At 37.5% G+C, this 27808-nt stretch overlaps 1 protein-coding gene across 3 annotated transcripts in view; it reads left to right on the forward strand.

Annotated features, from left to right (window-relative positions):
* mllt3 (MLLT3 super elongation complex subunit) overlaps positions 1-27808 on the forward strand; it is a 59837-nt gene that overhangs the window by 15505 nt on the left and 16524 nt on the right. For all 3 annotated transcript variants that reach the window (XR_013203604.1, XM_077227784.1, XM_077227785.1), the window contains exons 3-7: positions 16889-16971; positions 17116-17259; positions 18887-18925; positions 20444-20572; positions 23047-23622. Coding sequence is in view for 2 of the 3 variants with exons in the window: in XM_077227784.1 (XP_077083899.1) it covers positions 16889-16971; positions 17116-17259; positions 18887-18925; positions 20444-20572; positions 23047-23622 (971 nt within the window). In the remaining variant the exon portion in view is untranslated. The remainder of the gene's footprint in view (positions 1-16888; positions 16972-17115; positions 17260-18886; positions 18926-20443; positions 20573-23046; positions 23623-27808) is intronic.

The following is a 27808-nucleotide window of genomic DNA, read 5'->3' on the forward strand; positions in this document are numbered from 1 at the left end:
GATATTTATGCAATTTTATGCGATGAAATTGCGGGAACTTGCAAAAATTGCAGGAACTTGCAAAAACTGCGGTTTGATGAAAAAAAAAAAGTGATTTCCCCCAACACCCTGTTCTCACTACTACCTTAAAGGGTAAGTTCGGCGTTTTACAAGTAAAGCCCTGTTTTAAGATCGTTTCTGATTAAATCGAACGGTTAACATTAAAATTTGGACACATGCTGCTGTCCCGAGAATTTTAGGTTTTTGTGTTAGCACCCCCCCCCCCCCCACCTATACAATGGTTTCATAGCTGCATTGGAACAATCATTCATATAAACGCATTAAACTTTAGTTTACAAAGAAGTGAAACTCACCGAGTGGTCTGGGGTGTTCACTGATATGCTCACGCAAAAATCGCTGCAAAAGATGCTTTCCAACAGGTGTTTTACCGTTCGTTGTAAAACTGTGGACTATTTTTCCAAACGCCTCACAACCGGACATGCTTCCAAAAACTACGATAAAACCTGTTGGAAAGCATCTTTTGCAGCGATTTTTGCGCGAGCATATCAGTGAACACCCCAGACCACTTGGTGAGTTTCACGTCTTTGTAAACTAAAGTTGTTTATATGAATGATTGTTCCAGTGCCCCCTATAAAACCATTGTATAGGTGGGGGGGGTGCTAACACAAAAACATAAAATTCTCGGGACAGCAGCATGTGTCCAAATTTAATCTTAACCGTTCGATTTAATCAGAAACGATCTTAAAACAGGGCTTTACTTGTAAAACGCTGAACTTACCCTTTAATGTAAAGAGTCATTTCTTATTACTTCCTATGATAAGCAAGCATACTACATCACAGAAAGTGCTGGGAATATTTAAGCTCTCATCTAGTCTTATTTCAGACCTTAATAAACACATGGCTCAAACTTAAAAAACATTGAGTCAAACAAGTTCTGTAGCTCTACAAAAGGAATATGCTACAACTTCTTTAAAAATGAATAAATAAAATATTTTTTTAAAATGTGTGATTCCTGTTTTACAGTTTTTCGATGATGTTCATGTCGCGTAATTGTGTCACTTCATAACGTTCCCATGGCAATGGGAAAATGGCTGCTCTTGTGTGATGTAAACGCAACATTTTTCACCTTTCTGCAAAGATATGTGACCTTTTTTGCAACGAAAATGCGGGGATTATGAAATCATGCAAGCCCGCATATTTTGCACGGAAATTGTCAATTTATGGTGCGAAAGTGCGGCGTATTTCAAAAAATACAGCCACCGCATAAATATGCCGACTTTGGCTGATTATGCATTGAATTATGCGATCGCATTATCGCGTTTTTCTGGAAGGACTGATAAAACCAAAGAGGCAGTTTATAATATTAATTTATCCAATTTATTCATGAAATGCCAGGACAGATCATAAAATAAAGTCCTTAGAACTGTGTCTATAAAAAAAAAATCTGTAAAAGTATAAGTAAAAAGTCACTAAGCAACTGTTTTGAATAAAATGACAGATCATTTGTCGTACAGTATCTGGTTGTTTTGTTCCATACATTTCTATGGTTATTGCGGTCAATCTGATTCAATCGCACATGTAACTACAGTTGTAAATCCAGCCATGTGTAGTTATCAGCATGGAAAATATAATTTATCTACAGAAAACGAGCAAAGTCACTCTTGCGAAAACTCCCTTTATAATCAATGAAGCTATCTACACTGTGCAAGAAATCTCTTATTGACATAGTGGTTATACTTTGTTTGGTTATAATTAAAGGATTCGTGAGCATGCAGAACTTGAGCGGATTCTGACTAATTTAAACTAGGAGTGGGAATTGGCAAAAATGTGACGATTCGATAATATTGCGATATTTGGGCCACGATTCAGTATTATTGCGATTCTTAACATATTGCGATACAGCAAGCATTGCGATTCGATTCTGCGATATTGCGAATCATGTCCCCCATATTTTTCAAAGGCATTACAAAAAATTAGGAAAATAAGACTGATCAACTCACTTCAAATGTCACATTTAATTCTGTAAACATTATCTTCTACACATTAACTGAAGTGCAAAAACTTAGGAGGGTGGTGCAACAACTTGAAAACTTGTTCTTGAACATTCAGGACACAGGGCCTTATTACAGGACAGGACGTAATTATTCTCTGAATAGGAGAATATCTGAAGTACAATAATCATAAAACCGAAATTTACCCACACTTTCGATTTGAAAGAAGACGGAGCGTTGTGTACAACCGGTTGTAATAGTGAAGCCATTTTCATTTGAATTTGCTGTTGAATGCACGACAACAAACCACCGCAACAGCCGCCACCTTGTGGTTGTAATACGCAAATGTAAATGATCGGGTAAACTCTGAGAAAACCAATGGAGAAAATTTTATAATTAAATATTGCAATAATTTGCAATAATTGCTTGCGCAAAATATCGCAATACTGAACAGAATCGATTTTTTCCCCCACCACTAATTTAAACACATCTGATTGGCCACTGCGTTCACATGCTCAATAGTTATGTCTGTGATTTGCTACAAAGCTCAAGGCTGAGAAAAAACGTGGTAAATGGAAAACTTTGACGTTCTTCACAGAGTACAAACACTCACGACTGCGTTTTAAAGCAACCGGCTATCAGCGGGTACCAGTACTGCAGAAGGGCAGATATCGTGACAGTAAATGATCAAATAAATCTTTGCAGGACAAAGATTCGTTTTGGCGGCTGCCAAAATATAGTCAATGCAGGAAAAAACATGTCTCTCTCTGTTGTTGTAAATTTTTTGCAGTGCTGTGTTGTGTAGATTTCAGCAAGCACACTGAAAACAGCACAGCTTTGTCTTATCGGCACTACTTTCTTCCATTTATTGCATGACTTGCTTGTTTTGTAATCATCCTGTAAAGCTGATAACCACAATCGATGCAATGCTATTTAGAGTCTTGGAATGAATCGTGATGCTGCTGAAGTCAACCTGAAGACTTTAAACTTAAAGACTTTAAGACTACTATGTGGTTTTAGCCTTTAACTTTTGTCTTAACACTTTAGCTTGTTTTCTTCCTCATTAAGAAAATATTTTTATGATTTTCTACATACAAAGTAGTGCATGTGTAAACAAAATCTTTCAGCCATGCATGCACCCAATAATGCATGTTAAGTATACAGTATACTGCACACTTGCAATGCATCGAAGCATTCATGTGTGTGTTTGTGTACTTGGATCGAGTACGTTTGTGGCCTGTGACCAGAGAGTATTGCAGGCTAATTCGCTGCTGGTTCCTTTTATAGCCAGTTTTTATAATGAGGTTGAGTAAAATAAAGCCTTTTGTAAACATAACTTGACTGTATTTTGACATTTTGTTGTGACACATTCTCGTATCAAAAACGCAAATTTTGAAGCGGTTATGTTCATTTTTGGAAATGTATGTTTTTAATAAGTAGCTACGGAAGATAAGACAGCTTGGGGCCTGAGTGTGTGCAGTTTGTTATAGAAGTAGAAGTATCGTCAATGTTTACCACAGACTTTATACTCATAAATTGAGAAACCCCATTATAAAACCCCATAGGAAAATCTTAAATGAATCAGCGGCGAATTCGACTTTGCAAACTTTGTTCTGAGTTCAGTGTCAGTAACACTGTACAATAAAGTTTGTGAACATACAGTACAAATATTATAATTTTTATAAATTTGCTATTATTTACTGTTTATTCATGTTTCTTCATAATACCTATACACTCTCTCTCTCTCTCTCTCTCTCTCTCTCTCTCTCTCTCTCTCTCTCTCTCTCTCTCTCTCTCTCTCTCTCTCTCTCTCTCTCTCTCTCTCTCTCTCTCTCTCTCTCTCTCTCTCTCTCTCTCTCTCTCTCTCTCTCTCTCTCTCTCTCTCTCTCTCTCTCTATATATATATATATATATATATATATATATATATATATATATATATATATAAAAATTAAATTTTTTACCAAAAAAATAATTACCATTTAAAAGTCAGTCAGTACACACACACAAAATTGTTACTTTTATCCAGCAATGATGCAATTTTAATTTAATTGATTTGATGTGTCAGTGAAGACTTTTATGTTGTTACAAATAATATTTTAAGTAAATTTTATTTTTAGCTTTGTGTATATATATATATATATATATATATATATATATATATATATATATATATATATATAAATTTTTTTTTTTTTTTTTTGAAAATATATTTTTTTTTCAGAAAAATATGAAGCAGCAAAACTGTTTTCCACATTGATAATAATGATAAATGTTTCTTGAGCAGCAAATAAGCATATTAGAATGATTTCTGAAGGATCATGTGACACTGAAGACTGGTGTATTGATGCTGTGCCATAGAAGTAAATTACATTTTAAAATATATTAAAATAGAAAACCGTTATTTTAAATTGTAATATTACACAATATTATTGTTATCAGTATATTTTTTATTTAAAAAAAAAATGCAGCCTTGGTGAGCATAAGACACTTAATGACCACAAATGTTTGAATGGTGTAGTGTATTTTTTTTTTAATGTTAAAAGTGTATTGTAAAACGCTCTTGGTTACTAACATAACCTCGGTTGTCTCTAGATGAGGGGACGAGTGTTGTGTAAGCTAGCTTACGCTACGGGAAAAGCCCCTTTTATCGAGAATACTGAAGCCAAAAATTATCGTTAATTTTGCATTAGTTTAAAACACATTGCTGCACAGAGCAGACCTAGACGAAGCAGCTCGCGCGCCTATTGGTTGCTCTGCGGCAACTGCTGCAGCCTATCGATGGACTGTTCGTGACGTAAGCACCAATGAGGGCGCGGGTGCCCTTGCGCGTCACGTCCCGCCAGAATGGGCGTGGCTTAGGTCTATATAAGCCGAGTCCAGATAGGATGTTCTTTGGTTTTTCACACTGAAGTAAAACCAGAACGTAGCACAAGCACGGCAGGGTTACGCAACACTCATTCCCTCATCTAGAGAGAACCAGGATTGCGTTAGTAACCGAGAGCGTTCTCTTACGAGAGTACTCTCGTGTTGCATAAGCTAGCTTACGCTACGGGAACCCAATGTAAAACGCAGTGCGTGCTGAAGTGTCCACACATGGCCTCAAGGGATGTGTACCCAGAGAACCATACTTGTGAACACATTTGGGACATTCAGGGATATTCTGGCCCTTTAAGAAGGGGAGAAAGTGCCCCAGCTCATTCTCGACCACTTTCATCTCTAGACAGTTTATGTGTAGGCGCCTTTCCTGGGCTGCCCACAGGCCGAAGACTCAAACCTGAGTTGAAGGCGTCTGTCGAGATTACTTTTCGTTTCGAGATCGTTCCTAGATCCACGCCTGACTGGTAAAAGTCTGTCACCTTCCCGGGTTCCAGTGCTGTCACACAGCTCTGGTTTACCTTGAGGCGAAAATGGCCCGAGGTCCACGCTAGACGCGGGACCCGCTCTTTCAGCCAGCGCTGGAGGGGGCAGATATGAAGCAGACCCAACTTCTCCAGCCCGACGTGTTGAGGGGACTAGGAGAGCGAGATAGTTTCTTTGATGGTGGTGCGGCCGCGGCGGGACTCAGCTATCTTCGTCTTCCTTGACTGGTCAGGAAGACTTTGAGGGCTCAGGCTTCAGCGCTATCTTAGGCAGTGGTCCCCGGGGGGAGGCAGCCTGTGGCGGCTCGACGAGCGTGAGCGCTGCTGAGAGTCCCTCTGTTGGTGGGGTGGTGGAGGCGTGGGCGCCGTACCGCGCCTAGGCGGCTGCTTTTTAGAGCGGCCAGCCGCGGAGCTGGAGCGCCTCGGGATGAAGTGTCGCATGGCTTCAGCAAATCCCTTGACCGCCGGGCCGAAGAGGCTGGACGGAGAGACGGGCGCGTCAAGAAAAGTGGCTCTGTCAGACTCCTTCATGTCGGCCAGAGTCAACCACAAGAGCCTCTCAGTCACGATGAGAGCCGCCATGTTCCTCCCGATGGCCTGTGCAGCAGACTTGGTGGCTCAAAGAGCTAGGTCCGTCGCGCTTCTGAGATCTGTAAAGTTCTCAGGATTCGGGCCCGCCTCGTCCATAGTGCGGAGAAGGTTGGCCTGTTAGATCTGAAGTTCGAGGGCGAACACACAGCAAGTATAAAAGGATATGGGTGCTTGAAAGCACAGATGGCCAACTCCTGTTCTGCGAAGCAGATGCTCGTCCCGCTGAAGGCTTCGTCAACGACTCAGACTTCTCCAGAGTTTCAGCAATGTGGAGTCTTCGCTGAAGAGGTGAAAAATCAAAGAACATCCTATCTGGACTCGGCTTATATAGACATAAGCCACGGCCATTCTGGCGGGACGTGACGTGCAAGGGTGCCTGCGCCCTCATTGGTGCTTACGTCACAAACAGTCCATCGATAGGCTGCAGCAGTTGCCGCAGAGCAACCAATAGGCGCGCGCTTCTTTGTCTAGGTCTGCTCTGTGCAGCAATGCGTTTTAATCTAATGCAAAATTAAGGATAATTTTTGGCTTCACTATTCTCGAGACATGGGGCTTTTCCCATAACGTAAGCTAGCTTACGCAACACGAGAGTACTCTCGTAAGAGAACTGAATGCTGTTGTTCATTTGATAGATGTTGATACCTAACATATTTACAATACTGTTGTACAATACTGTTGAGTTCTACCTTTTGTGTCTGCTTGTGTAAATAGAAGTTTCATTTTTCCCAGATATGCAAACTCATTAACATAAAACTGTCACAACATATAGTTATTTTATGATGGGTGTTGACTAGTTTCTCATCACTTCACCCAGTAGTCTGCAGTGAATGTTGAACAAACCCGCACACAGAACGAAGTACAAACGGCACTAGTGTAAAGGCTCAGGCTCGAGTGAGGGCCTCAAGCAGTTGTAATTGCAAGCAGAGCCGCTCTTGACTATACACCAGGACGATTTTCACCGAGCGGGACGGGGCTCTCTGGAATTCAACAGAGTGGACCGTTTGTTGAAAAGCGCCGAGGGAGAGGGTCATCGCTCGTTGTTTCAAGTTGGCATCTGGGGAATCTTTACTAAGCTGGGCGTTTTCCATGACCCATGGTGCCTTGGCACTGCTGAAATGCATTTGAAAACATGCCTTGAAAACAGCAAAGATCCAGGGTCAGTTTTTCCCCTTGTTTTGAATTGCGTGTTTGAGAAAGCACAGCTGGGAAATGGCAGGCTGAAGTGTTGCTCCATGGGGGCAGGGTACTTGAGAAGCAGATGTTAATGCGGTGGTTTTGGATGATGGGGGTCTGAAGAGAGCTTTTCTCCGTGCTGAATCCCTCGTTTATGCAAGATGACATGTTCAGGAAAACAGGCTACAGTGTATTCTAGCATGTCCTGTGAAAATGATGAATGAGAGTGATCCACCATGCCCAAAAGAACCTGAGACCTTGGTGGTTCTTTGACATTCAGTGGTTCCCATGCAGTAGGTGTCGATTTACACCTTTGTGTGTGAACACGGTGTTCCCATATGGCAAACTCTGAAACGAGACCAGCTTTTTGCATGTCTAACCCTTTCCATTCATCTTTTTTACTTGGGTAAAAATTTAAATATGTAATTTATAGAGGGATGCACAGTATATTGGTATCACTTTCAGTTATTGGCTGATATTAGATATTTTTAATTTATCCGCAGTGGACATTTTAGGATATTTAATAGTAATGCTCCTTTTCTACTTTTTTTACATTTAGATTACCATTGCCATCACTTAATGTTCAATTAAAGATAATATTTGAAAACGCTCTTTAATGTAGTAAATCTCAAAATCAACATCCATTTTTCATACTGCACATTGTAATGTTTTCTTGTAGCTTTTAAAACAATTGATTTTAGTATTTAATTTATTTAGACAAAATTAGTTTTAGAATTAGAATTTTAATATCTGCCATTTATCAGTTATCGGCCATAACATTAAAATAATTATTGGCCAGAATTTTTATATTTGTCCATTTATAAAATCAAAAGTGCCTTCAGACAGTACATTTAGTGTATATATACATACAGTATATAGACCAAACCTTCTTTCTCACTGATTGTTTCCATCCCATGTGTTCAAGAGAACTAAATCGTCACTTTTGTGTAATTTGTGTAAAATATCTGTAATAAAAATGGAAGTTGCTGCAATCGGGGAAAAACTTTATTTAAAAAAAACAAAACAAATTCATAAATGACTTCTGTCTCAGAGCGCACAGGGATGAATAACAATAAACGCTGTCATGTTCATTTTGTGTTCGGATGCTGTTGTTTGTGAACAATCATGTGAGACGCTTCTGGGAGGAAATTAAACCAAATCATTCTGATGACAGACTTTGTCTCAGAGATTTCAGAATGATCAAACCAACATTTGTGATGCTGTGCGATGAAACTGATCCACTGGTTAGTCATTTAATTTGCTTATCAAGGGATTTATTTGGTAAATGTGTTTTCACCATAGTTTATGCGCATGTCGTCTTATCGGGAAAAAAAAAAAGTATCTGCCTCAATGGAGTGCATAGCCTACGTATTTTATGTGCATTTTTAGAGCGTATGCACATCTCAGCCAGCACATATGCACGTATATACATTTCCACCCAGCATTTATTCTGTTTTTTTATGCTGTATGCCAAAATGCGCATACAAATGGATAATGGATGAAAAGCAGGACAGACATCACCTATACAGCTTTAGTTGCATTTTAGTGGTTTCCTCACAACCTCTTTGTCATTTTTGTAAATTCTGTTTACAAGTTCAGGCAGGTTGTCTTAAGCTGTAAGCACATATTGTGGTTGGTCGACCGTATGAGAGCTCTGTCTTGAACTGCTAAAGACTCACCACCTCAAATGTTTTGTTGTTTCTTTCATCGCACTAATTCTCCAAACCTTCCAAATGAGGTTTAACCTCCCTTTTAAACCAGCAGTGCACTGCCTAATCTTTTCCCGTCCACATTCTCATGGCACCTGCTAAAACCTAATATAAAAAAATTGGAAAAAGCATCTAACAATGCTCAAATGCTGGCTAATGATATTAGAGATTTCCTGTAGTAATAAAGAGGCAAGGTCAATTCAAGCACTGTCTGGAAGTCAGTGTCGGGTCACCATTACTTGAAGAGTAGCGGTAGGGTCTTACCGAGAGTTTGGCTGCTGTCAATATTGTGCTTGAGTCTGGGACCAATTATGGACCGACCCATTTCACATCACAAATGATTTGTTATTCCAGGTCAGCCAGCACTCTAATGGAAATAAATGGGAGGACTTTATGAGTCTTGAGTCACAGCAAGGGCACTGCAATCCAAGCTACCGTCTCCTCTTTAATGAGGCTGCGGCCACCTCAAGCTTCTGCTCCTTCTTGCTGAGCAAATTAAAAGATTCAGGAATACAACATTTAGCTGTTGTGACAACTTAATGTTACATTTGTCGTACTTAAGCTACTGGGTTGATTAGCACTGAATGCAATCGCCTCAATAGTCCAGTAATCTGTGGAGCATGGTGACCTTCTGACTTAAACAGGTGATTATCTAAACCGTGAAACATATTTTGCAGGTCCTCATTAAGCTTGCCTCTTTTTTTTTTCTCTCTCTTTTTTTTTTTCTATTGGCTTTCCATAGATTTTAATCATGGTATATGCCTCTCTTACTTTTTCACATTTAATTAAATAAAACAGTAATGCAAGGGATAGAAGTCTGATTTTCACAATTATTATTATTTTTTTATTTATTTTTTTTGGAAAGAATGTCATTGGAACATGCAATATTATAATGTTCACTTATTTCTTCATATGACAGAATATATTTTAAATGAATAAACTTTTATTAATAAATGAATTATATTTTAATAATACATTAATAATATTGTACTAATTAATATTATTTAATAAAAAAATGATCTAATTGCAATTATTTAAACTCTTTTTAAAATAATAATATATTTGTAATTAATAATAGTTTCTGACATATTTGTAATTTAAAATAAATGTAATGCATTTGGAATTTGCCTTCATGGAAGCATAATTTGAAAATATTTTTCTAAAATATATTTTTGTGCTACAGCTGCTGGACATTGCTCTCTGTATGTGACTCTATGTAAGACATTGCGGATGTGTTCTGGGTAATGCATACAGGGCTTGCATTAGTAACACAACTTTGTGATTTTCAACAGTAAATCCCAGTTAATAATTCCTGGGTTACATTTATATTTTATCAGCATGAAAGGGGATTTCTGGCTTGAGCACTATGGTTTTGGCCTGGGTTGACCCCTGTGCAGGTGGTCCGCTGTAAAGTGGGATTGTTTATGCTGCAGGTATATCGCTCTGTGGAGTCTTTAGATCAGATATGAGATTGTATTCTGAGACCAAGTGAAATTCTCTTCCCACAAGACCTTAATGTTACTACACAGACACTTGCTTTATATGATGAACAAATTGAATTCAGGCGTTTATTCACATATAAACTTTGATCAGCGAACATAAACTGAAGATCAACCGTACTTGTTTGACGCGCGAGGCCAAACCTCATTGGTTCCTGCAGAAGCTCAAATGTGATGCGTAACACGAGAATGAACCTCATTGGTTCTCGCACATCAAGCGAACATGTTTGAGCTTCTGTTTACCAGAACTGATGTGTGATTTTATTAATGATTATATGTGAATAAAAGCCTAAATTCAATCTGTTCACCAAATAAATCAATTGAGTCTCTTCAGAAAATTTACATAAACGGCTTGATTCATATGGATTAGTTTTACAATCACTTTATGAACTTTTTGAAGCGTCAAAATGTCAAGTTGCGTAGGTATTAATGGAGGGACAGAAATCTCTCAGATTTCATTAAAAATATCTTTATATGTGTTTCGAAAATGAATGAAAGTCTTACTTGTTTGGAACGACATGAGGGTGAGTAATTTTTGGGTGAACTATCCCTTTAAGGGTTCTTTAAGCAAGGCAATGCAGATTAAATCTGTTAGTTTAGGCAGACTAACTATGCTGTGGTTTGAAGTGTCTTTTTTGTTGCAAGATTCTTTTTGTCTTTTCTTTTTTCCCTATAATTTGGCTCAGTGTCTTCCGGCTGCCCCTCGGGGGCAAATGCATTCTGTGTGTGTGTGTGTGAAGGACGGGGGGACGGGGGGACGGACTCTTGTTGGCCTTTTTCAATAAAAATTGTGCAGTTCATTCTGTTCTGGTTCTGCTGTAGCTGTTGGCTGAGTTCCTCTTGGAGGTCAATGAGTGTATTGTGCACTTCACTCGTACAGTCTGTCTACAACCCCCCCCCCCCATCCCCTGTGTAAAATGACCTTTTCATCTTAAGCAAAAGATCTAGAGCTGAGATAACAACCAGATAGATTTCAAGTTGTGTTTTCTTTTGAGTTAAGGTGGATCTACTTTAAACTACATCCTCACCTTTTTCTAACCTGTCTTGCAAGTTATTCAGCAGGTAGTGTGTGTGTGTGAAGTTTCCTAAGGGTAAGTGTGGCAGATAACGGGTTTCCATGAGATTTGAAAAGTTGAAAAAGTGAGTAAAAGTGAGTAGTTCGCACACAAAGTGTCCATAGAAATTTATTTTTATCAACATCAAGGATTTTGGTTAAAAATTTATAAATGGAAAACATATTTCTTAGGTCCTGTCACAATTTGGAACTAGCTACAATTATCTTTAGTTTTTTTTACCATCCCCGCAGTTTGATGTAACACTGATTTAATTGGTAATACTTTACAACTACTGTAGTGCATTAGGTATCATGAACTAGCAAAGATTGTTTAATTTTTAACATTATTAATTATTAGGAATAAATATGAATTCATAATGAACAATATAGTGAGTGTTTATATATACCCCCAAAATTTTGAACAGTAGGGTGTGTGTGTATACTAAAGATAAAACATAAATGCATAACAACATAAGAATATATTTTCTATATTCTTATACTGAAATCTATAGAACTGTTCCTCTAGATTCATATTGCCCTGATGAGAATGAGGATCACTGAGCACATCTTGCTTTAGAAGGAAACGCATGTCTAATATGCCTATTTGTCTCATCTAATGTTGCTTAAATAATAATGCTGTTTGAATTGCCTATGTAACCTCCCACCGCTTATGAAACTAAAGTTATGATAAAGTAAAATGTCAGTGTATTGCCTGTTACTGCTTATCTAATTAAAATTTTGTTAAATCAGCTGAATGCTTGTTCATTGTTATTTCCCGATACCTAATACATTACATTATTTCAACTTGTTATTATGTTTTTTCAAGTACAAATATTTAGTTTTGTCATTAAAGCTACAAGCACAATTATTATAAATGAATTAGTAAAAATACTACATTTTTGAAATAAAGCACAATGCATGTCATGTTAACTTTCCATGGGCTTTTATGACAAGTGGAAATTTTCAGCTTAGCCTATTTCTAATCATAATAAATAATAAAAATGGTCCTGGGTAATTTACATTTAGTTTATTGTGGACTTCATAGTTAGCACTGCTGTGTAATTTGTTGCCGGAGTAAGAGCTTGTGTGTGTGTGAGTGTGATATTTTAGCCCATGACACGGCTAGTGTGAAGACTTTTTTTCAGAAATTGAGCCAATCACCTACATTGGTTGACCTTTTACAAGACAAGTAAAGAGGGTATTACTGATGTATTTTATGCGATAGAATAAAACTTAAAAATATCTCGAGTAGGGGTGGGCGATATACCGGTAGAAATTTGTCAAACGGTAGAGATTTTGGACTATCGCCTCTATTGCGGTTACTCTCACTTGACGTTGCTGTGCTGCGCGTGTGTTTAAAAACAAGTGATTTTAAACCGTTGAAGCACAATAAGCAGCAAAAGACAACTCCTTTGGCGATACTCTCGCGCTGTCAGAGAGACTCGTGCACTTGAAGCCGCTGCTTAGAGCTCTTGAGTAATTTTTGCGCCTCATTGGGCTTGAACGGTTAAATACACATAGGCTACTTATGCCCGTTTTTGCAAGTATTCTTGTAAACACAGTCATTTATGTCTTTAGTGAACGCAAACATAAACATAAAAGAAAATGGATGTGTGACAGTATATTGGATCCGTGCATTCGGTCTTAAAGTGACAGCAGCCTAATAAACCTGCTGTCGTCTGTTAATGTTAATCAAACAACAAGAAATCTCTCACTGCTCTTCAGTTTAATAAGAATGAACTATATCCTGATATATCGTTATTGTGAAATAAAATTGCTCATATTGTGATATAAGAATTTGGTCATATCGCCCATCCCAGTCTTGAGCTTGTGTTCAGCACAGAGCTTATTTCAAGCATTCAAAAAAACCATTGACTTCAGGACGATGGACACGGATGTGCTAAAATGCAAACTCTTATCCAGGTTTTGGCCTACCACACAATGAGGCAGTGTTTGCAAAGCACAACATGGCCACTGTTTATTTTTGCATTGACTTTCAGAGGTGACGCTAAATGAATACAAAATGATGCACTTGTCCTAAGAAAGAGTAACATGCTAAATCTCCAAAATACTGTAAGTGTGCCTGTCTGAGTAACTGCAACAAACATAAAACAGAAGCCTCCAGCAAGAGCATATACCACTTGAGTTTGGAGAGTTATGCTTGTTAAAGTGTTTTGAATAGCTAAGAAATCCCACACAGGAGAGAAAGCATCTTATAAACAAAACACCCTATGATAGTTTTCTCACTCTTCTCACTGCCAGTGGCTTCATGGGACCGAATTTATGCACCATACCAAACAGAACCTTTCAAGGGACAATAACAAAACGTGACCCGACACGGCAATCAATCTCTGTAATATTTGTTTAGCGGTTGCCGTTTTGGGATCCGGCGACCTTAGGCTCGAGGTCAGTCATCGTCTAGCCATTAAAGTCATCACATAGCCTGAGGGGGGGAGGGGCTCAGTTGCTGTTACAACCTTAGCATGCCGATTGATGTTGAGCTTTGTCAGTTTCCTTCGAGAGCAATGCCGAGCAAATAACGAGAGCATCTTGAGTTTTTCCACTACCTGTTTGAATGAGTTCTGTGTAGGTTCATCGAAAAAGACTTCATGGCTATGTTTTAAGTCAGTATCTTCATGTAGTACCAATCATCTTTTTGACATCTTTTTAACCAAATAAAAACGTATCTTTGCTGCCTAAAGTTGTGGAAACTATTTTCAGCATTTTTTCAGAACCAAATCAGCAACATTTGAGAGTTTGAGGTTAATTATCAAACAAAAACTGATTTGTGAGGCAGTTTATTTTAATAATGGCTAAATATTGAGTGCAGTTCATTATATTAAAAGGTGCAAGGAAATAACTAGTTCCTCTAAATATTGAGTGCAGTTCATTATATTAAAAGGTGCAAGGAAAGAACTAGTTCCTCTTTTTATTTCACGTTTTCTGCAGGTGTCCTTGTATCCATTAACGCTCAACAGTACATGGTGACTAATTGGTGGTGCTTTTAAGAAGCTCTTTTGGGATTTGGAGAACGAGACAAACAAGTGTTCCCATGGGACGTCACCTGACCTAAACTGGGTGTTTATCCTGAAACGTCTAATTGGGACCAAGCCTGATGTTTTTTTCTTTTGTACCTTGAAGTGTGTGTGTGTGTGTGTGTGTGTGTGTGTGTGTGTGTGTGTGTGTGTGTGTGTGTGTGTGTGTGTGTGTGTGTGTGTGTGAGTCAGAAAAGTTATTCACTGCAGAGGTTTGGTGTTTTATGATGATGAAGAATGATGTGTGTAAGCAAAACTAGATGTGCTTTGGAGCAGTTTAAAAAAAACAAAACATTTTTTATAAGTAGTGTCTCTTGATGAAGGCCATACATTTAAAATAACAAGAGAGCATTGTTTTTATGTTGCACAAAGGAGTTGGCCATAAAGACACATAAATAATGCAGTTAATCAGGGAAGATGTCACACACGTTCCAGGTCATTTAAACTGCTAGTCTAAACACTAATAAGTTCCCTTGAGAGGCAATGAAGCTTTTTAGAACGCCTCCCTGAGACATGGTGGTGATGGGGAGTTTATTGCAACTTTTCACCGTATATTTTTACTTGGCAATGAAGTTTAATGTTCACAAAGGGTTTATTATGTATAAAGACAATTTGTTAAAGTTGATTTATGTATGGGCTATATATTTTTATTTCTGATGGATCATGTGACATTGAAAACTGGAGTAATGGCAGCTCAAATGGCATCAATATTAATGTTTTTACTGTATTTTAGATCAAATAAATGAAGCCTTGATGAGCTCAAGAGACTTGTGTATAAATACTGTAAAAAAGTGGGAGTGTTTAGGGTGGAAGAGGGGAGACAACAACCAATAAAACACACACATACTACAGCACAATCATGCGGACAAAGAATATTAAAACATTAGCAGAAAAAACTTTTCAAAAATATAACAAACGCACAAAATTCTTATCATGAGAGAAATACTAATAAATATCATAAACGCATAAAATATGTTTTGATAAATTATTCTTAGAAATATCAACAAATATGCATTAAAGCTACTGATCTATATGAAAAATGAGGAAGAACCTTTAAAATGTCTAATGATATATATTCATTAAATTTACGAGCTCTACAATCTCTGGACAAATTACATCATCAGTTTAACACAGAAAGAATAGGCAAGGCAAGGCAAGTTTATTTATATAGCACATTTCATACACAATGGTAATTCAAAGTGCTTTACATAGAAGAAATTAAAATAATCAAAAGAAATCAGAATAATTAAAACAGTTTAGAATAAAAGATAAAATACAGAAATAATCAAATGAAATTAGAATAATTAAAACTTAAAATAAAATACATTGCCAACAGTCGGACGAACAGTTGCACAGTGCTCATTCAGTAAATGCACAGGTAAACAGATGTGTTTTGAATAGTTACTTTTTTTGTCTTTGAATTTCTGGTCTACATCATTGTGTTCATAATCAGATGACGTTGCATTAGATCTATTTCATTTGAAGAAGACATGGATGAAATATGTGCACATACACGGTGCTGGTCATGTTTTGAGCACTACAGTAAGTGAAATATGTCCATAACTTGAAACGCGCTTGCTCCGGTCCAGATCTGAACTGTGATACGCGCTGCGAGTGTTAAACTCATTGCAGTGTTCTGCACAGAAACCACTCCCATGTTGGTACTTATTAAATATTGTTACAGTCAAATATTTCATGTGTTGAAAAATGAAAAATATGACTGCTTTGACCCACTTCATGGGGAAAATGCAAACAACACTTTTGCTTTACTGTACTTGGAAACGTGTCCGAACACAAAGCTGAACAGGCTTTGTTCAGGGGTCTTGTCACATTTGAATTCTCTGCTGTAATGAGATCTCATGCGTAATAAAGCGCAGTGATTGGATTAGAAGAGTTTATTGTCATGAGTAATGTGGAGAACAGCTCAGAAACTGATGACATAGAAAGTGGTCTCCAGCCACGGCAGCCAATCACCACTCCGAATTAACGCATACACCTCACTTATCATGACGTTGGTTCTTTTTAAACCGAAAGAATGAAATGGCCCCGAAACACAAAACTACTTCCCTTAATAATAAAAATGAGTGCTATTGTTGTTTTCATTGATGTGCAACCAACTGTTAACATAACAAATAAAATGTGTAATTGGGTTTTAGGATCCTTTTTTACTTATAAAAAATAATTTACTGGTTTTCTTTTGATGTATTTGCTTCATAAAACTTGTTGTCTTAATACAATTTTTGATGTATTTTCTTAATAAAACTTGTCTTAATACAATTTTTATGTAATACCCACTTTACAAAATGCACTCAAGCTATATTACGACTTAAGGGATTGCAAGCATGGTGTTGTACCTAACAACCACCACGCCATGGTTATATTCATAATACACCACACCTATTTGTCCCTTATTGCTTAAAGTATTGATGATTTTCATGCTAAAATTAAACACAGTCTCTTTCTTTGTCTTGCAGTGTGCAAGGATCCACCATATAAAGTTGAAGAGTCTGGATACGCTGGATTTATCTTGCCTATTGAAGTTTACTTTAAAAATAAGGTACTGTCTTTTGAGCAAACCTGTTTTTTTATGAATTATTATCCATTATAAACAAGTGCATTTGATCTGTTGCATAAATTTAAACCAATTCAGACAGCGTTGTGACTATGTACATTGGGTAATATTATTGTCACTTTTCACCAGGAAGAACCAAAAAAAGTGCGCTTTGACTACGATTTGTTCCTGCACTTGGAGGGCCACCCACCTGTCAATCATCTCCGGTGTGAAAAGCTCACGTTCAACAACCCTACTGAAGAGTTTCGCAGGAAGCTGCTCAAGGCCGGAGGGGTACGTGACTCACCTCTGGGAACAAGATCTTTTTTTTATTATTATTATTGGAGTCATGTGATTTCCATGATCAGTTCCTGAGCTAATGTACGAATCAAAGATGGTTTAGAAAATATTTGTATTTTGTAACTGTTCGCAATTACTTGGAATTCATTAGTTGGAATCTTTTAAATCTCGAAAGATCAAGTCACCTTTATTTACACAGCGCTTTATACAATACAGATTGTTTCAAAGCAGTTTTACAGAGATAAACAGGGAAATTATGCGTTTCGGCTGTTGTTCAGCTGAAGTCAGTTCTGTGTTGATTCAGTTCTATTGTAAAGATCATCAATTAATAAATTAGTTATTTCATCTATAAAACAGTTCTGCAAAAAATGATGTCATTGCTCAGTTCAGTGCTCATTCAGTAGCTTCAGTACAGTCAGATCAATAATATTGTTGTTGAATATATTAAGTGTCCCCAACTAAGCAAGCCAGTGGTGACAGTGGCAAGGAACCCAAACTCCATCAGGGGACGGAATAGAGAAAAAAACTTTGGGAGAAACCAGACTGTTATAAGAAGTGTTACCGGTTCTGGTTGACCTAATTTATGCAGCTTTACAATCATTTAACTGATTTGAATAATAGAAATTGATAATGTGTTATGTGTATGCAAGGTTATGTGTATGCCAGTTGTGTTTTTAGTCTAGATTTAAACTGACAGAGTGTGTCTGTTTCCCCAAACAAGGCTAGAAAGACTATTCCAGAGTTTGGGTGCTGGTAAAACAGGTGTTCATTGCAGAGGAATTGACTAGTTAGCCCCATGTGGTTTTAAAATACGTGCACTCTGTTCACAGGTGAAAAATGCAAGGATATACCTTGCTGCTTGTCTGTGCTAGCGCTAGCAAAACAGTCTTCTGGAGATGAAGGCCAATGTGAGGCAATCGGTCCTAATGGAATTACTGTTTCCATCAACCAAGACGATAAGCAACTTTACAAGATTTGATTGGGCTAGTCTTGACATGACCATCTATCACTACAGGAAACTTGAGTTATCTTTGGGCCCCTTGCAGAGCGATCCACGTGCTTTTATGAATCAACTGGCTTATATTGATTCGTTTTGTTGATCTTGGACACATTTTGAAGTTCCACCAGCATTCGAAAGCCCATTAGTGTGGATTAGCCATGAACTGGGACGCTTTTACCCTTAAGACATATTTAAAGAAAGGATTCTTGAGAGGGCCCTCTTTGTAGTTTTAGTTCGCCCTCTCTTGCCTCATTTCACTAATTCAAATGTTTTACGGCTTGGGGTATGACAACATCTCCTCTGGTGCTTGTCTGGGTTACAGATGAAGCACGGCAGGAATCGAAAGAGTTTATTGGCAAATGGCATTTGCGCAGGAAGTTGTTTTAATTAAGAGAGCAATATCAATTTAACAAGGTGGTGACTGAGAAAGGTCCTTTCCAATTTACCTGATTGTTTTGGCTGTTGAAAGGCATTTCGTCATTACATCAGGCTAGGAGTAAACAGAGTGCTTCTTGCCAAAATGTGTGTTAGAGAGTGTTTGTTTGTTTGTCTGTGGTGGTTTGTGTTGATTCATAATTATTTTTTTTTTGGACTGTAATATCTGTACTTTGTCCTTTACAGCAACGGGATCCTCACAAAAGATCTTCAGAGGACTCTAAAGTAAGGACAAACTCCATTTTCAATATTTCAATGTGTTCAAAGTCATATCTCTCAATTTTTCTGGCTGAATGGCAATATACAATATATATCTTGATATTTTCAACTTTTTTTTCTCTATTTGGTTAAAGCCCTTTTTTGTATTTATTTTGTAAAAATGTTTTTTCCCCCATCCTGCCCAATGTTGTTCAACAAAAATATTGAAGGCTATGAAAACAGATATATAGTGAATGTAACCATGAAGGCTGTTTGCAAAAAAAAGTTTAAAAAAGGTTTCCCCATGAAATCAAGATTGAATTTGTTTGGCTTTTAGTATGAATATGATCTTATTGTTATCTGTGAGCTAGTGTGCTCCAAAACAATGACAAAACATAAGTGTTCAAAACTCAGTTTCTCACTTCCGCCAATACGGATCAATGATTTTAATGATATCACTCTGCTGCTTCTCATCAGATTTTCTGTCCAATCAAATGCTCTCTAGTTTCTTAAGCTCCGCCCCCTACGGTATAAATGGCCGCTGAAGCTGCAGATAAAATCGGTCACTTGTTCACACTATTGCCATTTTCTATATAGTGAATGGCACATACTGTAGTCCACTATTGGGGTTAGGGAACGATTCAGACGAAAGAAGTCGGTTTCACGTTAGTGTCACACGAACCTCCACAGCTCCGGTCCAAAGACACGACAGCACAGAGCGGATCAAGGTGCTTTAAACTATACACATTAATTGTATCTTACAAGTTATTTTGAAGCCCTTAATATAAAGCTTGTCTCATGTTTAGTACAAATTGGATTATGCGCTTTCCTCAGTTCATTCTGTGTCCTCCGCTTTTTTTCAGATGAGCTCGTAAAATCAAACTGTATATCGATATAAATGGTATTGCCTTATCCTATATAATTTATAACAAATAAATGAATATATTCTACCAACTCAATATTCCACTCAGCCCGGGTTTAACAGAAGTTCAACAGTATTTTCTCCTTTTTGAAGTTTACCGTTTTCATTTTTTAATTCACACTTAATGTAATCTTCAAAATACAGTAACTTTCTCTGCATCTGAAAAAAAACTTTCCTTTTCCTAGCTTTGTGTGGAAAAACAGGCTTTTTGTGTGCAATGAAGCATAGTAGCTCATGTCAGTAAAACACAAAAAATAACTGATCGTGGCTTACACTAACATTCGAAAGTATTACAATCCTATAATGTAAATATTACTACAATAACTACTTTCTTTTTTAATACATTTTACAATGCAGAATTTTCAGTATCATTACTCCAGTCTTCGGTGTCTCATGATCCTTCAGAAATCGTTCTAATATGTTGATCAAGGTTTTTTTTGTGGAAACTGTGATACATTATTTTTCAGAATTCTTTGTTGAGTAGAAAGTTCAAAAGAACAGCATTACAAATCGTTTGTAGATTTCTATTGAAACCGCAATCTTTTACTGTCACTTTTGATCACTACTGATTCATCCTTGTTGAACAAAAGTTTTAATTTCTTTCATTGTCTTTCATCTGTTAGGTAATGGTAATGCAGGAGGGCTCCACTTCTCTGTTCGGGCAGCATCTAAAGCTGCCCACATTACCCAGCAGCTCCTTAACATTGACCTTCTCTGATGTGAAAAAGAGCAAGTCTTTCCCAGGGTCAAAGGTGAGTGTGGATCTCCAAGTTTGAGCGTCTGAACTTTTGAGAAAACTTCGCATGACTCCCAGTTTCTCCAAGGAATCCTGCCTAATCCTGCATATTTGGCAAGTTGAAAGACGTTAGGGGCAATTTAAATCCAAGGATTTTAGAGATGTGAAACTTGGCTTAAGTCAAGCTTTTCTTGGCTGCTGAGAAAGCACATGCTAACATTCCAATGACGTAAACGAACTTGCCAGGTGTCCCGTTACAATAGCGTTCTGCATGTGCGAAAAACTTTAAGTAATACTTTATTTTACAGTGTCCTTGTTACACATGCACGTAATAACTAAATTATGCATAATTAAATGCAACTAACCCTAAACCAAACCTAATCCTATAGTAAGTACATGTAGTTAATTAATATCACTCAGTACTTGCATATATAATTTCACTGTAACAGAGACACCTTCAAATAAAGTGTAACCGATTCACAACACATTGTTGTGAATCAGTCTGAAATGGCATTTAAATGAAGGAAAACTAATGTAAAACCTTAGATGCTGCAGCCTTTTATCTTCGCATCTATTAAACCACATTAGCCGTAATGCTAGCAAATACACATACCGCCACGTTTCCTTGATTTAGGTTTATTTTTAGCCTCCTGTGCAATATCACTTAGCCGCTAAGCACCTTGTATTGTACGCTAGCTCTTACAGTGAAGTTACAAGAGTCCCCGGTGCACATGGAAACGGTTCCCAATCCAAACAGGCCTTTGGTTGTGATGGATTACTGACAGATCAGGGGTCGTTCGCAGCCAACCTCCCCTGCACTACTGCACCGGTCACTTTAGCAAAAACAAAAACGACAATTTGCGCTTTGTTGTCCTTCTCCACATCCTCCACTTAATTCGATGTTATGGTTGAAGATTTTTTTGAAGGTTGATTGATTACCAACCATAATGGTTGCCTGAAAAGTCAACCATTATGCAAACCTAGAGTTTTCTTGGAGAAATATTGCAAGCGTTTTGGCACTAAGCGCTAATAGCACTTAGAATTCTGATCATAGTTATTTTCAGAATCATGATTCAGATTTTAAATATAGAGAATAGAGGTTTCTACCTCTTTTTTTGCTGCCAAAATGTACTGTACCATGTCAATTATAACTGATTGAAGTCTAAATACTTTTGACATGAACATTGGCTTCAAAACGAAATAAGTCATTTTAAATGGTTTAGAAGACAGCACTTTCAATGCGTTTGCAACACTGTTTCAAATGTGAATGAAAGGTTTTGTCCATTTCTCGTAAAAGCTGTAGCAGATATAAAAAAATAAAAGATGTTTACGCAAGTTGGATCTCCCTTTCTGTCTAGACTGCTGAACCACTTAACTGCATCAATGATTTATTGACAGGAGCTAGTTAGTTTGAAGATAGGATAACCCTGTCATTAAAGTCAACGAAAGGCTTGTTTTGTCCCCAGGTTGCCTCCCAGATACCTCTGAGTTTGCCCTTCCCCCAGTGGTATTATTTTCCAGATCATGCTGAACAATTGTTTATGGAAATGTTTCACATCACTTATGGTTTTGATTGTTTGCTTGAGCACACATTATTTGTCGATTTTAATGGTTGGAAAGTTCAGTATTTGAATATCTATAGCAGTTGTTAATGTATTGTTCTTCATTTCACTAACAAAATGTACAATTGTTTTTTTTTTACCATGTAAATACCATGGCACATTGATTAGGAATTATGGTATACACTACTGTTCAAAGTTTGTGGTCAGTAAGACTTTTTAATGTTTTTGAAAGAAGTCTCTTATGCTCAGCAAGGCTGCATTTATTTGACAAAAATACAGTAAAAGCAGTAATATTGTGAAATAATATTATTACAATTTAAAATATCTGTTTTCTATTTAAATTTGTTTTTAAATGTAGTTTATTCCTGCGATGCAAAGCTGGATTGTTTTGCAGCATCACTACATTGCTGCTTATTATCAATGTTGAAAACGGTTGTGCTTCTTAATGTTTTTTTCAGGATTTGTTAATAAATAAATAGTCACCTTAATTCACAGCATACAATGCTCTATACAATACAGATGGTTTCAAAGCCACTTTATAGGGATAAACAGGTAAATAATGATGATTCAATGATCCAAACAATCGTTTTCAAAAGAACAGCTTTTATTAGCAGAAAGTTCAGAAGAGCTGCTTTTTTTTAAATAGTAAAGACATATATTATGTTGCAAAAGATTTGTCACTTTTGTTCAATTTAATGTGTACTTGCTGTATAGAAGTCATAAAAATCGTACTGACTCCAAACTTTTGAACCATAGTGTATATTAAAATACTATTATACCATCACTGTAAAATGTTACCACCATAGTAGTTTTAGTAGTGTTTTTTTAATGGTTGTCCCTTTGGATACAATGCTTAACTAATTAATTCATCTGGGACTTCAAAGTATTTGGCTATATCTGTTCTAATATTGTCATATTCTCATTATAGGACGGGTCCAAAAGCACCAGTGCTCTCACAACCACAAACAATATTAGCAGCAGCTCCCTCAAGCTCCACAAACCGTCTAAGGAACATAAGGACAAGCCTTCCAAAGACTCAAAGGAGTCCAAAAGTGCCTTCAGAGATTTCAGCAAGGACTCTGGAAAACTCTCTAAAGATTCCAAAAAACCCAAAGAGAATCAACCAATTCAGGAAGATCGCACCGTTCCCCAAATGGGATTCAAGGAGCCCAAGACCACGTCGAAGGAGCCGCGGTCATCTGAGATTAGCTTCTCAAGCTTGGGACAAAGTAAACGGCGGCCTGTTTTGGACACTGAAGGCCATGTTACCAAAAAACAGAAAAGCAGTTCGGAGAGCTCGCAAAAGCTGCAAGCGTGTCCCACTTTGTTACAGCACCAACATTCGGATAAAAAAGTTTTGAAAGACAAGCCGCAAATCCGGCATAGTAGGTTACAAAGCAGTGAACTTTCAGAGAAGAGAAAACCACCAGCGTTACCGCCCTTCCATGATGTGTTGGACACGCATGACTCGGACATGGATGACAACATGTTCACAAGATCAGACGTAAGTGAATTTCCAATCATAATACTTGATTCACATAAAACAATGTGAAAATAGTCCCTCAATTTCCCCTAGTTGGTCAGTTGTCCCTTAAATGGGTTTTGTAGTTTCTACAAACATTTGGTGAGCTCAATAATGACCTTTATGGAAATGGTTCGCTAATGACAAATTGAGGGCTTTGTAATAATTGTTAAATGTAGGAATGCACTATATATTGGTACTATTTACGTGAGTAATATTGCTTGTTTTTTTGGATATAATTTTGATGCTGTGCATCTCTATCTCAATGCATAAGGCCATTTTATTGTACAAGTACTGGAATCTATGGGAGCAATTTGATGGGAAAGTACAATAGATCTCAGAGCCTAGTCTGTAGTATGAGCTTTAGTGTTCGAACAATGTAGTTGACTAATAGCGGAGACTTTTTCTAGGATTTGGGATTCTCTGTAAACATCAAACAAAGAGGTTGAGACAGGCTCTCAGAGGCTTGAGATAAAGGAGGTCTTGTGCAAGAGGGGATCTAATAAACTTGGTGGGTGTCCAGGTGCTGAGAGACCATTTGTCTGGTTTGGGTGCCGTCCTTTGCTAGACCTCGGCTTTTCAGGAAAGGAAATCTGGTAGTTGGTCAAAGGCTGCTTATTTAGTTTGCTGATGTAGTATCAATTTAATCTCGTCATATTGAGGATTGTATGTTTCTGATTAAATTGCTGCCAGACACGAGGAGGTGCAATGTTGCAAAACTGGCAATAACAGAAGTTTCCTAGTCAGTGAATTTAGTCTTGATTTCAATCGTCACTTTTCCTGGACTGGAAAAATGATGTAGTTCATGTAGATCTATGTTAGAATGTTTTAAGCTTCGGCAGTGTCACCAGTGGCAAGGCTCATTTACCTCCAGCAAGAGAGCAGCTCATAAAACGGGGGCTGTTTTATTGGCTTGAAGGCGAGTGCTGAGATGAGATTTATGGTTTTATGACACCCGAGGAGAATGGGGAAAGGACACCATGAATAGCTAAGAGTTTTCCTTTAAACTCGCTCTTTAAAAAAGAGGGAAGGAAAGAAACTTCAGTGTTTATGACAACTGACGAATACCAGGTGCTGCTTTCTTTGGGTCACCAGGTCTGTAAGGCCCTGGTGGCCTTGTTCTGATCTACGTTACCACTAACATTCACACAGTATATTTCTGTCTTTAGAAAGGCAGTAAAGGAGCGTTTTGCTAGAGGAAGTTGTAATTGCCTTTTGCTTTTTTTTCCCCCTAGACCCTTTTCTAAGCCTGTAACAAACATTAGTGAATAATGATTAAGACACAGATTTACTAAATGGACAGTTTGATGGATAATTTAACTAACTTTTGCTGTCAGTGCATCTATTGTTAGTTCTATATCCTGCTACCTAGTTAGTTTCGCATTTCGCTTCTTATCCTAAAAATAACTGATTTCCCTACTTTCATACAATTCTTATCGAACATTACCATGGGTTTTACCACAGTTAAATACTTAAGTATAGTAAATATGGTAGTTTTTCATAGATGTTATAGTGAAGGAATTTACTTCACTTATATTATATAAATACCATTTTGTTGTTATTAGGGCTGCAACTAACGATTATTTTGATAATCGATTAATCGGACGATTATTTTTTCGATTAATCGATTAATCGGATAGAAATTAAATTAGATTTTTTTATTATTATAACTAAATAAAACCGTAAATCAGGGTATTTATGTGTAAAAGTGAACTTTAAAAAGTGCAAAAGCCACACATTGAGTTTTACTAATATCAATATTTGCATTGTTTTTAATGATAATTGCTGATGGCAAGTTGACAAACATGATTATTGTTAAAAAAATGATATCCAACATATTATGTTTTAACACAATTTTTGTTAAAACAAATTTACACAGACATGTTGTTCAGATGTGAATATCTGAACTAAAAACAAACTAAAAACATCTAAAATATATAATTCATTTAATTTTTATTTAAAATTAATTATATATAAGGAATATAAGGATAAAGAATATAATATATATTATATATATATAATATATAAAAGAATATAATATAAGGATAAATTGATTAAATAAATATAGAAAGACTGAAAACAACTGTGTGAATGTAGAGCCGCAGTAGATCGCGTTTGAAAAACAATTAAAACTTAGTAGACAAATGCTATAAAAAGAGAACGGAATGGAGGTAACGTTACCCAGCAAGCTAACAGGCTTGAGTAAAGGACAGGAGAAATTATGCATTAGTGCACAAGCATTCGCTGAAAACCACTGAGTACAGTGACTAAAAAACAATATTTTACTGCTGCTGTTATTAACTGCCTTTGTATTTAATGCTTCACTTTGTAAACACCGTTTTAATTTAACCTATTTCTGCGGTAGCCCTATTTTAATCCATCACTTACGTTGCGAGCGAACTGATTGCACAACCTGATGCTCGAGACAAAATACAGACATCCCGGAAGTCCCGGGAGTCTCCCGCATATTGATTGCGGCTCCCTGATGCCCGCGAATTAGTTCAAACTCCCGAAATCTAGAGCGCGCAAGCAAGAGCGCGCGCGCTACACGGTTTGGAGCAGTCTCTTCTGTCTCGCATAGACAGAAGAGACTGCTCCAAACCGTGTAGCGCGCGCGCTCGGCAGAGCGCCTGAGGGAGAGAGTAGTATGGGAAGTTCGGATCATTTTACTGACTCGGATCTTTGAGTCTCGTTCAGCAAAAAGAACGAATCTTTTTTCGAGTCATTTCGTTCATTTCAGCATAATATAATTAAAATGGCATGTTAAATATCCCAATACATCTAGTACTTACGAAAATGTTGATTACATTTGTAAAAAGAATAAAAATAAACTATAGGGTAATGCAGCCAAAGCCAAATTATAAGAAACCGAAATGTTTTATTAATCGATTAGTTGTTGGGTCTTAAGTTCAGGCTATTGCAGTCTGATTCTGTTAGTTCACCTCACCTCCTGATCCGTTCTTTCCTTTGCAACTTCATATTTATCAGGTTAGTTCTCCTCTCGTGTCTCGAGACATTAGCTGTCGACTCGCCAGTGTCTGACTCGGATCTGTCTGGGCCGACCGTGCTGTGTGTGATGCAGCAGGGCCGGAAAGAGAAATGATTAGTTCATCTTTCGAGTCTCGAGTTCGGGTTCGACCGGGTCCGAGTCTTTCGTTCTTCCTGTCAGTCCATAGAGACTATGCTGTCAGTAGCGGAAAGAGAAATGATTAGTTCATCTCTCGAGTCTCGAGTTCGGGTTCGAGTCTTTCGTTCTTCCTGTCAGTCCATAGAGGCGATGCTGTCAGTACCGGACAGAGAAATGATTAGTTCATTTTCTTCGAGTCTCGAGTTCGGGTTTTAAATCCTTCGTTCTTTTGTCACGTGACCGCTGGTATCTCGCATCAAATACAACATTATATTCGTATTGTTGACTGCGCCTGAATGTATATTGTTTTATACTTAGGAATTAAAATACAAAATATGTGCAAAACATTATCTTTAAAATAAAAGTTCCATCTTATATTGTCCCTGTCCTTCTCTTTTCTAAATGTTTCTTGTGCATCTGTGGTATGTTTTATTATATATTATACATTAATTAAGTACTATTATATTTAATACCTTAACTATGTGCTTTTTTGTAAATAGGTTGTAAATTAGTAGGCTATTCAATACGGTGACGAGTCACGTGAAAAAAGAACGAAGGACTCAAACCCGAAGACTCGAAAAAATGAACTAATCATTTCTCTTTCCGGTACTGACAGCATAGCCTCTATTGGACTGACAGGAAGAACGAAAGACTCGGACCCGGCCGAACCCGAACTCGAGACTCGAAAGATGAACTAATCAATTCTCTTTCCGGTACTGACAGCATAGTCTCTATGGACTGACAGGAAGAACGAAAGACTCGGACCCGTCCCGAACCCGAAGACTCGAGAGAGATGAACTAATCAGTTCTGTTTCCAGTACAGATTCAGAACCCAAATGTTTTGCAATGCGCATGCGCGGTCGACACAAAATGAACAAATCACTCTCTGAGACAACTCGGTAGTCCCGAGTCATATTAAAGATTCGTTCAAAATGAACGAATCGTTCATGAACGACACATCACTAGGAGAGAGACCTTGCGTGTGTGTGCGTACCAGTAAACGCTCCTCGTGACGTAAGCAGACCAACTAATCGATAATGA

The sequence above is a fragment of the Siphateles boraxobius genome, unplaced genomic scaffold (assembly GCF_051911475.1).
Source record: "Siphateles boraxobius isolate OS27281-9 unplaced genomic scaffold, OSU_SipBor_1 130, whole genome shotgun sequence".
Lineage (NCBI taxonomy): Eukaryota > Metazoa > Chordata > Actinopteri > Cypriniformes > Leuciscidae > Siphateles > Siphateles boraxobius.